Below are 17,170 nucleotides of genomic sequence, written 5' to 3'. Positions count from 1 at the left end.
CCTGAGCAAAGGGTACCTCAAAATTGTGACTTTGGGGTTTCATAAGCTGTAAGACATAATCATCTAAATTATAACAAATAAAGGCGTGAAATATCTCGCTTTGCATGTATGAGTCTATCTCATATATTAGTTTCACCTTTTAAGTTGCATTACTGAAATAAATGAACTTTGCACGATATTCTAATATTTCGAGTTTCACCTGTATGTAATGGCCCAATTCTTTCCCCCACCTCCATAGTGCCCCCAGTATTTACATAAAAAAATACTCACCTCTCTTCATCGCTTCTTGTAGCCTTTGCTCGGGCGTCCCGGCGCAGGCGGTCAGGAACACATCACTGCGCCTTTCTGCGCCACGTCATCTCGCGAGACCTGGTGCAGGCGGTTACAGTGATGTAATCGCGATCTTCTGCGCCGTGCTACTGCCTCATAGGCTTCAGGCCTGGCCTGAAGCTTATGAGGCAGAACGGAGGGGATGGGAGCCATAGGCTTCCATCGCCCTCATTTTACTGCCTGCTGCCCCCTGAAATTTGGCGCCTACGCCACTGGGCGTGAGAACTGCTCCACTCATTCTGGAAATAGCGCTGTACTCGCCAGTCTCTGGCGTAGAGAAGTGTGCATGCTCTGTTCACTTCCAGGGCCCCCAGTCTCATGATCAGTAGGGGTCCCAACGATAGGACCCCAACTGATCTCATAGTCCACAACTCCTTTTAAACTTTATTCCACTACAAGTAAGTAACATTCTCATACTGCAGTGTGACCAGAGCCTCATCTCACTGACAGCAAGCAGAGATCTACATCAGCAGCACAGGGGACACTAAGGAAGGTGTACAGCAGTGTGTAAACTCCATGCGCCGTACGGCCCCACTACGGACCGTGTACCCAGCAGCCGTCTACCTACAGCGGGGACTACGGAATATGACTCCCTCCCCCGGAGGCCTGTGTGATCTCAGAGCCGCCTCATTTCCGAGCCGCGGCGCATGCGCGTTAGCGCGGACAGCAGCTGATCTCCGGCACGACTGAGGGGGCGGAATAGAGGCGGACACTCCCCTCCGGCATCTCACTCCAAGTGCCTGCATCTCGCTGCTGTTCCCTGGCAGAGCGCCCGACACCCGAGCACCATGGACATAACCGAGAACAGGAGCAAGAAGGTGAAGCTGATCAGCAAGCTGCAAAGCTGGGTGAGTGTGCGGCGCCCACTGTGGTCTGGCCGCAGAGGACTCTGGGAGTGTGGCTACTTGTCTCCTGCGGCCAGGGTTACCCATGAGGACACATCCCCCTCCATTCTAGGCATGCCAATTGAGTGTCTACACGTGAAGGTGCCCACATACAGCCACCACTGGCACCATGCCATAGATATTGTTACATTCTGTAATATCTACACTTAGGGTAAGGCTACAAAAAGATGTGCGACTTGTAAAACTGGTTTTGCTGAAAAGTCTCAGGTGAGTCGTGCGTCGCCAATGGAGTAAGGCTAGGGCTACACGACGACAGATGTCACGCGAAAATTGTTATAATGATAGTCTATGGTGTCGCACTGCGAAAATCCTTTTCGAATGGATTTTTAGCGACTGTCGTGTCGCAGTATGTTGCAGTGCCACACAGTAGACTATCATTATAAAAATTGTCGTGCGACAAAATGTCGTGCGAAGGCCTAGCCTAAAAGTCCTGCGTGACGTATCTGCATTTTTTGCGGCTGTCGCATCTCCACAAGTGTTCCTTCCTGGCGGTTGGCTGCCCGCTCAGTGGAGGTGAAGCTCGGCATTTACAAGCAGTGATCACCTCCACAGTACGAGGACTGCTCCTCCCTATACAAGATCGTTGCTCCCGGGCAGCAGAGTGATATTTAGGGTCCATTCACACGTCCGTGGTGTGTTGCGGATCCGCAACACACCCGGCCGGCACCCCCTATAGAAATGCCTATTCTTGTCCACAGCTGCGGACAAGAATAGGACATGTTCTATCTTTTGCGGAGCCGCGGACCGGAAGATCGGGGCCGCGCTCCGCAAATGCGGATGCGGACAGCACACTGTGTGCTGTCCGCATCCATTCTGTCCCCATAGAGAATGAATGGGTCCGCACCCGTAACGCAAAATTGCGGAATGGATACGGACGTGTGAATGGAGCCTTAGACCGCACAATCTGCTGCCTGCACCTTTGATCATTTCAGTCGTTTTTGGATTGATCTGTGGCCCCTTTAGGGCTCTTTCACAGGAGTGTGTCCCTTGCGGGAATTGCGCTCCGTGTGAGAGAGAGGGATTGTGCGCTCTGGACTACAGAAGCTCAGGGCATTATCATGATTGATAACGCTGTGTGTCTCTGCCTGACCTTTCTGTACCGGAATCATACTGACATAAAGCTGTCAGTGTGATTCTGTCAAGCAGAGGCCCACAGCGTTATTAATCATGGCACATGCTCATGGCAGTCTGTATCAGTAAATACGACCGTTGTTTTGGTCCGCATTCGAGACGCAGTTTTTGCTGCTTCGATGCGGACCCATTAACTTCAATGGGGCCGCAAAAGATGCGGACAGCACTCCGTGTGCTGTCCGCATCCGTTGCTCCGGTCCGTGGTCTGCAAAAAAAAAAATATAACCTGTCCTATTCTATTCTTGTCCGTTTTGCGGACAAGAATAGGCAGTTATATCAATGGCTGTCCGTGCCCTTCCGCAAATTGCGGAACGCACACGGACGCCATCTGTCATTTGCGGACCGCAAAACACACAACCATCGTGTGCATGTAGCCTTAACTCAGACCATTCGTTTGGTGAGAGAGGGAAGATGAGTGACTCAGGTATAGCATCACACTTTACATTGAGAAGTACAATACTCTTCTGTGGGCATCTATATCTAGGACTATCAGTAAAACAATAGAGCTGTTGTACTGTTATCCCAATTCTACACTCTACTATTTTACCAACCGTTAACATCTTTCCCTTGCCGTAGCAGTAAACTGACAATGGATTACCTATATAGAAGTTTTATCTCTCTGTGCTAACTGCTACATAAGGCCAAGATTTTGTATTTTATTTTCAAATACTCCCAAAATGAAAAAGAGAAACGGCAAAAAAAAAATCTTTAAAAAATTGTTTACCTGTGACTATTGAGTTTGAGAACCACACCCCTTTTTGACGGAAATGTGTTCCTGTAAGATTTCACAGATGACGTGCACTCTGTTAAAGGGATTGTCCGAGATTTGGATTGGTTGTCTCCTCACAGCTCCCCAAGCACAGCGCCATACATTGTATGTGACAGAGCTGCACCTAGGCCACGTGACTGAAGAACGTGACGTCACTGGCCTAAGAGGTTAAAGCGTGATTGGCGGAGGAGCTAGGAGTCAGACCCCCACCGATCAGATATTCATGACCCCTCCTGTGGATAGTCCATGAATATCGAAATCCCAGACACCCCTTTTAAGGCCTGCACAATAAGGCCTCATGCACACGACCGTATGTATTTTGCTGTCCGCAAAACACAGATCCGCAAAAAATACGGATGACGTCCGTGTGCATTCCGTATTTTGCGGAAGGGAACAGCTGGCCCCTAATAGAACAGTCCTATCCTTGTCCGTAATGCGGCCATGCCGACATACAGAAACGGAATGCACACGGAGTAACTTGCGTTTTTTTTGCAGACCCATTGAAATGAATGGTTCCACATACGGTTCTCAAAAAAAAAAACGGACACGAAAAGAAAATACGTTTGTGTGCATGAGGCCTAAGGGTAGCTCCACAGCAAGGGATGGAAGCGGACAGTAGTTCAGAGTTTAAATAATATAAGGGTCCACTCAGATGAATGTTCGTGTTCCTTGCCCGTATTTTGGCCTGCAATATAATGGCACCAGCTGTGTGCGCGCCAATTGACTTGAATGGGTCCGCAATATATGAGATACGGCAACAGATAGGACATATCTTATTTTTTGTGGTGTGCAGGCACGGGCCCGAAAGCCCACGGAAGCACTTCTAAGTGCTTCGATCCGTGCCTCTGTACCACAAGAGACATGTCCCATCTGTTGCTGGATTTTGCAGACCCATTCAAGTCAATAAGGTAATGGAGTCCTTATGGTCTTCTGAATGGACCCAAAATGATAGTGTTGTAGACTGGAATTTTGGATGATTTGCACCTCCATGCTCAGGAGGATGTCGCACTACTGGAATTGTAGTGCCTACGTGTTAGCTGTCTAGATAGACTGTTTTCATAGCTCTTCTGATCCTCCACAGGTCTTTGTTGTCACCTTTGTCACACAGGAGGTTCTCTGAGGTGTAGACAGCTTCTGACACCCTGTAACCCTTATCTCAGCATTGTGGGATCTAGCTCATGGACACAGGGTTTTCTCTGAACCATCCCCATTAGATACCTGGTGGCTATCTCTTCCAAACATCCTCCCCCTCAGCCAGTCATGCATTAGGTTCTGAATGTGGAGAGGAGAGCGCTGCTAGACTCCTGATGGCGACATACTTCCCCCGATTAGGCCCTCCGATTTCAATCACTGGGGGAAGTGTTGGGAGACCTCAATACACATTAGGTGATGCTGGATACTGCAGCACTGCTCCTATTGAAGTGACTGGGAGCAGCGCTGCAGTAACCAGCTACTGAAAGATGGCTGATTGCTGGGGGTGCAGGGTGACGGATCCCCACCATTCTGATAACCTAGGGATAGGCCATCAATATAAAAATCCTGGAAAACGCCTTTAACACCACAGGCCCATTCTGTGACTGGTTTCACATGTTCAGTTAGCTATAACATAATGGGTGTGAGCACTGGCACAGGGCTATGGCTATGGCCAGGGTGTGGTAGTGCCATGGCTTGAAAGGGTACTTTCACACTTGCGGCAGAGGATTCCGGCAGGCCGGACGCAAACGGATGCCATTTGTCAGACGGAAAGTGATCAGTATTTTTAGCCGGAGAGAAAACTGCAGCATGCCGCGGTATTTTCTCCGTCTAAAAAACGTAAGAGGGACTGAACTGATGCCTCCTGAACGGATTGCTCTCTATTCAGAATGCATGGGGATAAAACTGATCCGTTTTTTTCCAGTATTGAGCCCCTGTGACGGAACTCGATACCGGAAAACAAAAACGCTAGTGTGAAAGTACCCTAATTCTTGTGTGTTTTTTGTTTTTTTTTCCTGCACAAGCTTCGGATTTTGATAGGATCCATTCACAATCTTAGGTCTCAGGCACATGACCGTATTTTTTATTTTTATTTTTTTTCCTCATCCGATCCGCATTTTTTGCAGATTGGATGTTGACTCCATTTATTTCTACAGGGCCACAAAAATGTGGACAGCACACTGTGTGCCGTCTTCATGTCCATCCTGCAAAAAAATAGAACGACCCCTATTGATGTCCGCTTTGCGGACAAGAATAAGCAATTTGACAATGGGGCCCGTCTGTTTCATAATTTGCGGACCCGTGGTTTGCAGACTGCAAAATAGATACTGTTGTGTTCATAAAGCCTTACACCAGCCCCATTTCCACCAATATCTGTGAAGGAATTTATATTGTCCAGTGCCTAAGATAGGTGGTACAGTTTATTCCTCACAATTATTTAAAGGGGTATTCTGGTTGTTAGAAGTTATCCCTTATCCACAGGATGGGGGATAACTCTTAGATCGGTGGGGGTCCTACCACTGGGACCCGTACCTATAGTGAGAGCGGTGGTCCCATACCCCCTGCAGCCCTCTTGAAATGAACGGAGCGGCTGGTCACACATGCGCATTGCCGCTCTATTCATTTCTACGGGAGTCCGGGAATTCCCACAGAGATGAATGAAGCAGCCACGCTCATGTGTGACCAGCCGCTCCTTTTATTTCAGGGGGGCTGCAGGGGGTATGGGACCTCCGTTCTTGTGATTGGTGGGGGTACTACCAGAATTCCTTTAATAAATCTGGCTGCCGTACAGGTGCCGCCATGTTATATGTTCTGCATGTTGTATGAATGGTATGCTGGTGCCCCCTCACAGTAGGTATGCACAGATATGTGCCCCCTCACAGTAGTTGTGGCCCCTCTTTTGCCTTCAGTCTGCAGCTTTATGGGGGAAAAAAAACCCGGGCGCATTTTATACTTGTTTGAAGTGCGCTCTGACTGGGCCTGGCATTGTCACTGTACTGCCGGGCCCCGTCAGAGCACTCCCATTACATGTGAGTGCAGCCGGCCCCCTCCCCCCGCCGGGCCCGGTTGTTACGCCCCTGGATCAAACCCCAGAAGTTGAAGTAAAAAAAAAAATAAAGTTTCCAGTTAAAAAAAAAAGCCCCTTTCCCAAAATAAAACACATAAAATAGTACAAAAAGAAAAACAGACATATTGGGTATTGCTGCGTCCGTAATGACTGACTATAATAACCATGTTATAAGGGAAAATAATACAGTGAATAGACTGTCACCTAGCAACCATGCGTGAAAAATCGCACCGCATCCGCACTTGCTTGCGGATGCTTGCGATTTTCACGCAACCCCATTCACTTCTATGGGGCCTGCGTTGCGTGAAAAACGCAGAATATAGAGCATGCTGCGATTTTCACGCAACGCATAAGTGATGCGTGAAAATCACAGCTAATCTGAACAGCCCCATAGAAATGAATTGGTTGGTATTCAGTGCGGGTGCAATGCGTTCACCTCACGCATCGCATCCGCGCGGAATACTCGCCCGTGTGAAAGGGGCCTTAGAAGCCCACATTAGGAATCCTGATGAGGCCCTGAACATCAGCATATGTTTAGCTGACGGGTGAAACCTGGTGACAGAATCCCTTTTAAAGGAAGTCTTTCACGCCGATTGACCCTATTAACAGACTTGTGTCCACGGCATCCCCCATATTAAAACTGTTCTTACCGTTAGTTCCCTGCTAGCATCGTTCGTCCGAAAAACACTTATTCCGTATGCAAATTAGGCTGTGAAGGTGCCCAGGGGCGGCCTTACAACGGCCGGTGCCCAGGCCCCTGGGTAATTTTCATACCAATCCACTCCCCCTCCTCCGCTTCTGCCCGCCCATCCGCCGCGTCTGCCCGTCCTTGGTCTCTTCTCTATCCTTCCTCCTACTGTCCGTAATCCCACGCATGCGCCGATGACCGCGATATCGGCGCGTGCGCATTGAATGACCACAGTCTAGCCGGGGCATCACAGTTTACTGTGCGCATGCGCCGGCCCGGGCCTAACTTGCGTTCTTGCTGTGATCACGGCAAGAACGCAAGTTAGGCCGGGGCCGGCGCATGCGCACGGTAAACTGTGATGCCCCGGCCAGTCTGTGGTCATTCAATGGGCACGCGCCGATATCGCGGTCATCGGCGCATGCGCGGGATTACGGACAGTAGGAGGAAGGATAGAGAAGAGACCAAGGGCGGGCAGACGCGGCGGAGGGCGGGCACCTTCACAGCCTAATTTGCATACGGAATAAACAGTGTTTTTCGGACGAACGATGCTAGCAGGGAACTAACGGTAAGAACAGTTTTAATAGGGGGGATGCCGTGGACATAAGTCGGTTAATAGAGTCAATCTGCGTGAAAGACTCCCTTTAAAATTATCCCAGTGAAATCTGTCCTCCAAAAACCATATGGCGTTCCTTTTCTTCTGCTCCCTGCCGTGTGCTCGTACAGCAGTTTACAAACACATTTGGGGTGTTTCTGTAAACTACAGAATCAGGGTAATAAATATTGAGTTTTGTTTGGCTGTTAACCAGTGCTTTGGTACTGGAAAAAATTGAAAATCTGCCAAAAAAGTGAAATTCTGAAATTTCATCTACATTTTCTTTTAATTCTTGTGGAACACCTAAAGGTTTAACAAGGTTTGTAAAATAAGTTTTGAATACCTTGAGGGGTGCAGTTTCTAAAATGGGGTCATTTTTGGGTGGTTTCTATTATGTAAGCCTCACAGAGTGACTTCAGACCTTAACTGGTCCTTAAAAATTGGATTTTAGAAATTTTCTTAAAAGTTTTAAGATTTGCTTCTAAACTTCGAAGGCTACTTTCACATTAGCGCTTTTTTGCGGATCCATTATGGATCTGCAAAAACGCTTCAGTTACAATAATACAACCGCATGTATCCGTCATGAACGGATCCGGTTGTATTATGTCTTCTATAGCCATGACTGATCCGTCTTGAACACCCTTGAAAGTCAATGGGGGACAGGTCAGTTTTCTATTGTCAGAGAAGACTAATTTGTCTCCATTGACTTACATTGTGCCAGGACCGATCCGTCTTGCTCTGCACCACATCGCGGACAGAAAAACGCTGCAAGCAGCGTTTTTCTGTCTGCGATGGGCACGCAACCAAACAGAACGGAATGCATTCTGTTTCGTTCAATTTTGTCCTCTTTGGCAATGAATGAGGACAAAACTGAAGCGTTTTCTTCTGCTATTGAAATCCTATGATGGATCTCAATAGCGGAATTGAAACCACAGATGTGAAAGTAGCCTAATCCTTCTAACGTCCCAAAAAAAAGAAAATGTAATTTACAAAATAATCCACACATGAAGTAGACATACGGGAAATGTAAAGTATTAACTATTTTAGGAGGTATCACTGTTTTAAAAGCAGAGAAATTGAAATTTTTAAAATTGTGAATTTTCCAATTTTTTAATAAATAAATGAAATATTTTGACTCAAATTTACCACTGTCATGAAGTACAATATGTGACGAGAAAACAATCTCAGAATGGCTTGGATAAGGCTACTTTCACACTAGCGTTCGGGGCTCCGCTTGTGAGTTCCGTTTGAAGGCTCTCACAAGCGGCCCCGAACGGATCCGTCCGGCCCTAATGCATTCTGAGTGGATGCGGATCCGCTCAGAATTCATCAGTCTGGCACCGTTTGTCCTCCGCTCAGCAGGCGGACACCTGAACGCTGCTTGCAGCGTTCGGGTGTCCGCTTGGCCGTGCGGAGGCAAACGGATCCGTCCAGACTTACAATGTAAGTCAATGGGGACGGATCCGTTTGAAGTTGACACAATATGGCTCAATTTTCAAACGGATCCGTCCCCCATTTTTTTTTTTTGTTCATGGTAATGCAAACGGATCCGTTCTGAACGGATCCAAGCGTTTGCATTATAGGTGCGGATCCGTCTGTGCAGATACCAGACGGATCCGCACCAAACGCAGGTGTGAAAGTAGCCTTAGTAAAAGCGTTTTAAAGTTATCACTACATAAAGTGACACTGGTTCTTAAGGTGAAAAATGTCCTGGTCCTTAAGATGAAAAATGACAGGGTCCTGAAGGGGTTATAAGCCTGTAAACTGACTTATTCTTGGCAGCCGGATGTTATATCGGGTCATTCGTGTTATATGACCTACTAAACTTCAATAGCTGCAGCTTCCGCATGTGTTTGGGTGCTTCTCCGCATTATGTGCCTAAAGTTGTTTAAAGGGGGTTTTCCTTGAGTAAAATATTGGTGACCTGTCGTCAGGATAGATCCTCAGTATTTGAATGACCAATGATCATGATCAAGTGTATGGACCTGAACAGCAATACCAAGCACAGCCACTATACAATGCTTGACACTATGCTTGGTAAGCTATGAGGAGGCCACATTGCTCATCTGAGTGCTGCATCCCTTTCAAACAGCTGATCGGAAGGGGGGGGGGGGGGGGGGATGCCGGGAGTCGGACCTCCACCAATCTGATATTGATTAGCTATCCTGAGGATAGCTCATCAATATTGTACTTCTGGAAAAGCCGTTTAATGGTGTTTTACTATAACTGTACCTGTTTCAAGTCTCAAAGTAAAGAATGGAATAAAATGTCACTACTCCCCATAGTAGTACTATCTGTTTACCTGGTGTGTGTTATATTGCGGGGCAGATGGCGACCCACCCAACTGTTATCAGGGAGCTGACCTTGAGCATTAGGGGCTGTGACCACATTCCTTCTGGTTTTTTCCTGGTTCTGTTTGTCGTTGGCATACTGTACTTTGCTCCATGTAAGTTTCTATTCACGTGTCATGCATAATGTATGGGTCGGCTGCTGTTGATTTTTATTAAGTTCCTGACACTAATCTTGTGCTGGATATGTTGAAAATAATCCTGGCATCATTGGCATGTGTTCACATTGGTGTTTATGGTTCCAATTTTTTTTTCACGGATCCATATGGTTACATTTTGTAATGCCATTTTGAGGCAAAGCAAATCTGATATAACTATGACATTTCTGATAACTCCAGTCCCGTCTAACAATAGTAAGTAATAATAGGTAAAAATAATAGAAAGAAAGGGGTACTTTCTAGGTGTAGCCACGCCGAACAGCTATATGAAGCCAGCTTAAAGGGGTTCTCTGGGCTTTTAATACTAATGACCTGTCCTCGGGGATAGGCCATCAGTATCAGATTGGTGGGGTCCGATGCCCAGTACCCCTGCTGACCAGCTGTATGAAGGGAAGGCGCATGCAGTGTGCACGTGACGTCTCCTGTCACTCTTCCTGCTCACCGCTGTCATCTATGGCAGAGCAGCAGCCGGAAGAGAGATGGCACGTGCAAGTAACGCACACCTTCCCTTCATACAGCTGGTGTCGGACCCCCGCCGATCTGAGGATAGGTCATAAATATTAAAAGCCCAGAGAGCCCCTTTTAATATAAATTTAGTGGAGCAGTGAATGTGGAGATCTCTGGATCCATGTGAGGTACAGAGCTGGTTCTAGTTTTGTTAGAAACAAATTATCATGTCCTGTAGGATATCTGGTTTTCATTTTCTACATTAATCATGGGACAGCCCCTTTAAGTGAATGGAGCTGAGTACAGCTGCTATCCAATCGATGGCGCTTTGCTTGGTAAGCTGTGAGGAGGTTGTGATGCTCACCAGAGCTTCTGTGAGCGTTGTGACTTTTTCAAACAGCTATCCAGATAGAGATACTGAGGTTTGGGGGGTGAGACGAAAAAGCGTATTTCCCATACCAGAAAATTTACAAAACATGATTAAGATGGAATGGAGAAAACCAGAAAAAGGCTCTTTCATTCCTAGAAGATTAAAGAGGACCTTTCATTGGTCCAGACTTTATAAACGAAGTATCAGGATCTGTGGGGCATACAGCGGGGATCTAATAGCGCTTACTATTTTTTCTGGGCGCTGCTCCATTCTCCTGCTGTGGCCACCGTTAATTTCTCCCGCCCTGTATGCAAATTTTCACAGCGGTACAGGGAGGAGGAGACTGCCCTGTTTCTCAATGGGTGTCTCCTTCTCCCTGGCTCTAGTGCTGTCCAATCGCAGCGGAGAGCGTCACAGCCAGGGAGAAGTTGAGGTTTTCTTTATTAAATTTTTCTTTTTTCTCCCATTTGAGAAACAGGGCAGTCTCCTCCTCCCTGTTCCGATGCGAAAATTAGCATACAGAGTGAGAGAATTTAACGGAGGCCACAGCGGGCGGACGGAGCAGCGCCAACAAAAAATACTTTCTATTAGATCCCAGCTGTATGCCCCACAGATCTTGATACTTAGTTTATAAAGTCTGGACCCATGAAAGGTCCTCTTTAACCCCTTAATGCAGAACACCGTGCATGTACGGCGGGGGATGCATTGCCAGAATGCATTCCGCCGTACATGCACGGCGGGATGATCGGGCGGGCACCGGAGCGGTGCTCAACCGATCACTGCAGGGGTCCGGCAGTCCCTGGTAGCCGAGCCCCTACTGTATCCGCCGGAATCGCTGTTTATAGTCTTCCGTAACTACCGGCTCTATAAATATATCACATGATCCACCCCGTCCGATAGACACCATAAAAAATAAAAACTGTAAAAAAAAAAAAGCTATTTTTGTCACCTTACATCACTAAAAGTGCAACACCAAGCGATTAAAAAAAGGCATATGCCCCCAAAAATAGTACCACTCTAACAGTCACCTCATCCTGCAAAAAATGAGCCCCTACATAGGACATTCGCCCAAAAATTAAAAAAACTATGGCTCTCAGACTATGGAGACACTAAAACATTTTTTTTTTCAAAAATGCTTTTATTCTGTTAAATGTAAAAAAAAAAAAGTATACATATTCGGTATCGTCTGTAAAAACCTGCTCTTTAAAAATACCACAAGACCTAACCTCTCAGGTGAAAACTGTAAAAAATAAAATGGCTTTTTGACAGTTTTTGTCACCTTCAATCACAAAAAGTGTAATGGCAAGCGATCAAAAAGCCATATGCACCCCAAAATTGTACCAATCAGTCTTCTCATCCCGTAAAAATGATACCCTACATAAGACATTCACCCAAAAAATAAGAAAAAACATGGCTTTCAGAATATGGAGACACAAAAAAAAATCAATTTTTTTCCAAAAATGCTTTATTATGTAAAACTGAAGCAAATATTTGGTATTGTTACCTGCTCTATAAAAATAGCTCATGATCTAACCTGTCAGATGAACAATGTAAATAACAAAAAATAAAAACAGTGGCAAAACAGCTATTTTTTTTTTGTTACCTTGCCTCACAAAAAGTGTAATATAGTGTCACGACCACCCCTGTTCAAATCAGACTTATGACCGCCAGGACGCCCCAGCGTGGAGAAAAGCCCAACCGAGGGTGGACCGTGACAGGGGGAAGATACAGAATTACCCAGTCAATCCTGGACCCCCCTTATTTTCTGCTGCCACCATGTTTGTGAGTGAACGACTCTGTAATTGTAGGGATAGGGGTTTGGACCACTCGCAGATCAGCCCCACTACCACGCTACAAGCTAACACAAATCGAGTCATAAAACAGTTATGTCTCTAATATCAGTCTGCTATAAAACAGGTAGGTCTCTTCAGGGCGTACGAGTACTTTGTTGCAGTGGGGCTTAGAGCGATAAGAGAGACAATAGAAAAGATATGAAAATATCTTTTACTTTAAGTAACACAGAAGTGAAACAAACAATGCATACAAAGATTTACAGAAAAAGATTACAATAGCAAGCTGGGAAGCATGTGGAAATTAAACGGAGATAAAAAGAGAAGTTACTATCTTGGATTTTGCCTATGCAAAATCCAGGCACAAAACTTACGTTCCAACGGACAGCCTATCGGCGATGTGACCACAGGGCAAAAAGCTCCCCTCTCCCATTGCGCACAGACTTTTATGCCCCATTTTGTGGGAGGGTAAGGGGGGTCGGCCCAGCCAATCGCTGGCCAAGGGCTGCACGGTGGGAGTTCCTGAAGGAGGGTTTGTTCGCCCCTCCCTGCTGCTGGCCAGGCCAGTTTTCCCTAATTTTACAAAAAATGGCCTATAACTTTGCCGGCGTAATAAATATGAAAAATCAGGCGCTTGTGCTGGGTCCCCCATGAATTTATGGACGATTCCATGGGTGACACCACACCTCTCTCCCCTCTAGGTGACTAGTAACCCATTTCCCAGTCTGGGAAGACCCCAGAGCTGCCAAGTTTGGACTCTCCCGATTCCTCTGGGTGAGAGGTGCACTTTGAGGGTACCTACATTTTTGTGTCATAATTCCATATAGCTCAAATATGCTTTTTGGGGTTCTCAGAGCATGGTTCACATGTCTCTCCTTATGCGCTTCCCCCCCCCCCCCCCTCCCAGCTCTCTCTGCTTCTGATGTGTAAGTTGACCAGGCTGAAAGGAAGGGGCACTAGCATGTGTTTAACTTTCGTGGATTCAAAGTGGCCTGGAGGAGCCTGGTTGCCCGCCTGCTTCCTTTAGACCAGGGATGCCCAACCAGCGGCCCCCCAGCTGTTGCAAAACTACAACTCCCAGCATGCCCGGACAGCCAACAGCTATCAGCCTACAGTATGGCATGATGGGAGTTGTAGTTTCACAACAGCTGGAGGGCCGCAGGTTGAGCATCCCTGCTTTAGACTATGGCCCCATGTTGAAACGCTTGATTTTCCCCTGCAAAGACTATGTGAAAGAATTTGGCTCCATGGCAATTGAACTGTATTCGTGTAGTCTGAGTGCCATTCCCCTAATAATTCAGGGATGGCCAACCTGAGGCTCTCTAGCTGTTGCAAAACTACAACTCCCAGCATGCTCATACTGCCTACAGTTATCAGCCTACAGCAAAGCATGGTGGGAGTTGTAGTTTTACAACAGCTGGAGAGCCACAGGTTGGCCAGCCCTGTAATAATTGAATGCACTCAGACCTGAGCTATCTGGGGATATGTTAAATGTCTGTTTTATGCAATAGCTGCACAGTTAAATATTCTTATGTCTTTTATTGTCTTTTGCTACCGTGTGACTAATGAAATTTTGCCTCTGCCCTTGGAGATAAATTGGATCAACTCCCAATTGTCTCCAGGACAGAAGACATTGTGTAAAACTGTGTATTCTCCTGCCTGTGATAATTACATTAACCCATTGTGTAAGGTAATTGTATCACAGGCCGAGGGGAGGATTTTGTGTGGGAGTGTCTGAGTGTATTGTACGGGGTTACTGGTTGTTTTACAAAACCCTGTGGGTGGTACTAATGTGTATATAAGAACAATAAACCCACAGCTCTGGCTGACCACTGCTTTACCCTCAACACAGAGCTTGGTCTCGTTCTTGGGGGGATTGTATGCTGTTCCAGTCCGACTGCTAGGAGTGTAAACCTTTCATATGGTTTTTCCTATTCGGCTGTATGCAGCATTCATATGGTTTCGAGTTCGGGAGATTGGTGTTTTTAGTAGCTGCCTTTGCATCTGGAAAGGGAATATCTCTTAAACGGCTTTTACCCCCTTTTATGCCCTGGGTGCCGTTACAGCATGGTCTGGAGTTTGTCCTTTGGAAGCTGTCCAAGGTGTGAGGTGATCTCAGCAGGGGGTGATTAGCGTCTGTGGTCTACAAAGGGCTACAGGAACGGCCATATATGGACGTCCTGTTCCCTGGCTTGAAGCGGTTCATTTTTTTTAAACTGACAGTCAAGCGGATTCTACTCATAAAACATTTTTATGAATAAGATCCGGATGGGGACGTGACATCGCGTCACATAGAGCAACTAAAAATCATCTGTACCCTAAAATAGTACCAACAAAGCTGCCACCTTATCCCGTAGTTTCGAAAATGGGGTCACTTTTTTGTAGTTTCTACTCTAGGGGTGCATCAGGGGGTCTTCAAATGTGACATGGCAAGTTAAAATTATCACAGTAAAATCTGCCCTCAAAAAAACATATAACGTTCCTTTCCTTGTGCGCCCTGCCGTGTGGCCATACAGCAGTTTTTGACCACATATGGGGTGTTTCTGTAAACTTCAGAATCAGGGCAATAAATATTGAGTTTAGTTTGGCTGTTCATCCTGGCTTTGTTAGCGGAAAAAAAAATATTAAAATGGAAAATCTGCCAAAAAAGTGAGATTCTGAAATTTCATATCCATTTTCAATGAATTCTTGTGGAACACCTCAAGGGTTAACAAAGTTTGTAAAATCAGTTTTGAATACCTTGAGGGGTGTAGTTTCTAAAATGGGGTCATTTTTGGGTGGTTTCTATTATGTAAGCCTCATAAAGTGACTTCAGACCTGAACTGGTCCTTAACCCCTTAAGGACTTAGGACGTACCGGTACGCCATGTTTGCCGAGTCCTTAAGGACCCAGGGCGTACCGGTATGTCCTAACTTTAAAATTACATTGCGGCGCGGCGGGGGTTAATCGGAACAGGATGTCCGCTGAAATCATTCAACGGGCATCCTGTCACAACGCCAGGGGGTCATGTGACCCCCCCCCCCCCCCGCATCGGCGATCGCCGCAAACCGCAGGTCAATTCAGACCTGCGGTTTGCGGTTTTACCTTATCCGGCGCGCGGCGGTGCCATCGGGTCCCCATGCGGCTGTAGGGGGGACCCGATGGCATGGAAGGCAGCGCGATGCCTTCCTTGGGCATCTGCGCTTCCTTCCGGTGACAAGCCTGTGAGATCCAGCCCCCTGCATCTCACAGGCCGGAAGCTGTATGAGTAATACACACAGTATTTTAAAAGCAGAGAAATTGAAATTTGGAAAGTTGCGAATTTTTCTACATTTTTGGTAAATTTTGGTATTTTTTTAAAAATAAAAATTAAATATTTTGATTTCAAATTTACCACTGTCATGAAGTACAATATGTGATGAGAAAACAGTTTCAGAATGGCTTGGATAAGTAAAAGCGTTTTAAAGTTATCACCACATAAAGTGACACATTTGCAAAAATAAGTCTGGTCCTTAAGGTGAAAAATTTCCTTAAGGGGTTAAAGAGAAGATATCCTTTTAGTGAGAAAGATTGTGTTAACTGGGATACTATACCCAAAGTTGATGCTCCTGTGGCTAAGGTGGCTAATCGTACAGTGCTGCCGTTTGAGGACGCAGCACAATTAAAAGGTTGGATTATCAACTGGGAACATTTTCCTAGGTATCCTTCTGGAATCAACAAAACGGATGTATTTCCTTCCATCACAGAAAATAAAAAAACATTCAATCCCAGGTACAGCAATTTTCAAAAGAAAACCTTTTGCTCAATCAGATCATAGCATTGCTGGGGATTCGTCCTGTATTCCGGCGGTGGCATAGGCACAATTCCACATGAGGACTCTCCAGAAATTAGCTACAGCGGTACATTCACAGGAAGGTTTGTCTAGGATTGCAGCTATTAGGATCAGGTAGGGAGATTACTCTACAAATGACTTAGGCCCCCTGCACACGATCAGGATTGCGTGCGGATTTTCCGCGCGGATTTGCGTGCGGAAAATCCGCACCGTAGGTCATGTCCATTGTATTCTATGAGAATTTGAAATTCTCAATGCACACGATGCGGATTTTTTCCGCGCGGATTTTGACCTGCGGTGCGGATTTTAAAATCCGCGACATGTCAATTAATTTTTTTTTTCCTGACCGGATTTTCTTCATTCACTTAGTGAAATCCGCATGCGGAAAATCCGCACCGAATCCGCACCAAATCCGCACGCAAATCCGCATGCAAATCCGCACCAATTAATGCGGATTGACCGCACGGATTTGCCTGCGAACACCTGCGGATTTCAGTGCGGATTCTCCGCACATGAATCCTGATCGTGTGCATGTAGCCTAAATTATCCTCAGAGTTTTATAGGTATTATAATGAACTGTACTCCTCTAAATTAACTATGGATTCAGTCGCTCTCCTCTGTACTTTTTCCAGCTGCAGTGCGTCCTTTTTATGGATTGGTGCCCAGAACTGAACTGCATATTTCATGAGGCCGCACCAGCGCTTTGTAAAGTGGTAATATTACATCCCTGCCCCGCGAGTCCATGCCTCGTTTAATGCATGACAATATCCTGGTGGCCATAGAAGCAGCTG

At 46.3% G+C, this 17,170-nt stretch overlaps 1 protein-coding gene across 1 annotated transcript in view; it reads left to right on the top strand.

Annotated features, from left to right (window-relative positions):
* The first annotated feature begins 1,012 nt into the window (after positions 1–1,012).
* PAPSS1 (3'-phosphoadenosine 5'-phosphosulfate synthase 1) overlaps positions 1,013–17,170 on the top strand; it is a 147,530-nt gene continuing 131,372 nt past the window's right edge. Inside the window, exon 1 of the mRNA XM_040418266.1 lies at positions 1,013–1,178. Coding sequence (XP_040274200.1) covers positions 1,119–1,178 — 60 coding nt within the window. The 5' untranslated portion in view covers positions 1,013–1,118. The remainder of the gene's footprint in view (positions 1,179–17,170) is intronic.

The sequence above is a fragment of the Bufo bufo genome, chromosome 2 (genome assembly GCF_905171765.1).
Source record: "Bufo bufo chromosome 2, aBufBuf1.1, whole genome shotgun sequence".
Classification (NCBI taxonomy): Eukaryota; Metazoa; Chordata; class Amphibia; order Anura; family Bufonidae; genus Bufo; species Bufo bufo.
Note: the sequence above shows the minus strand (reverse complement) of the source record. Positions and strands in the feature narration are given on the sequence as shown.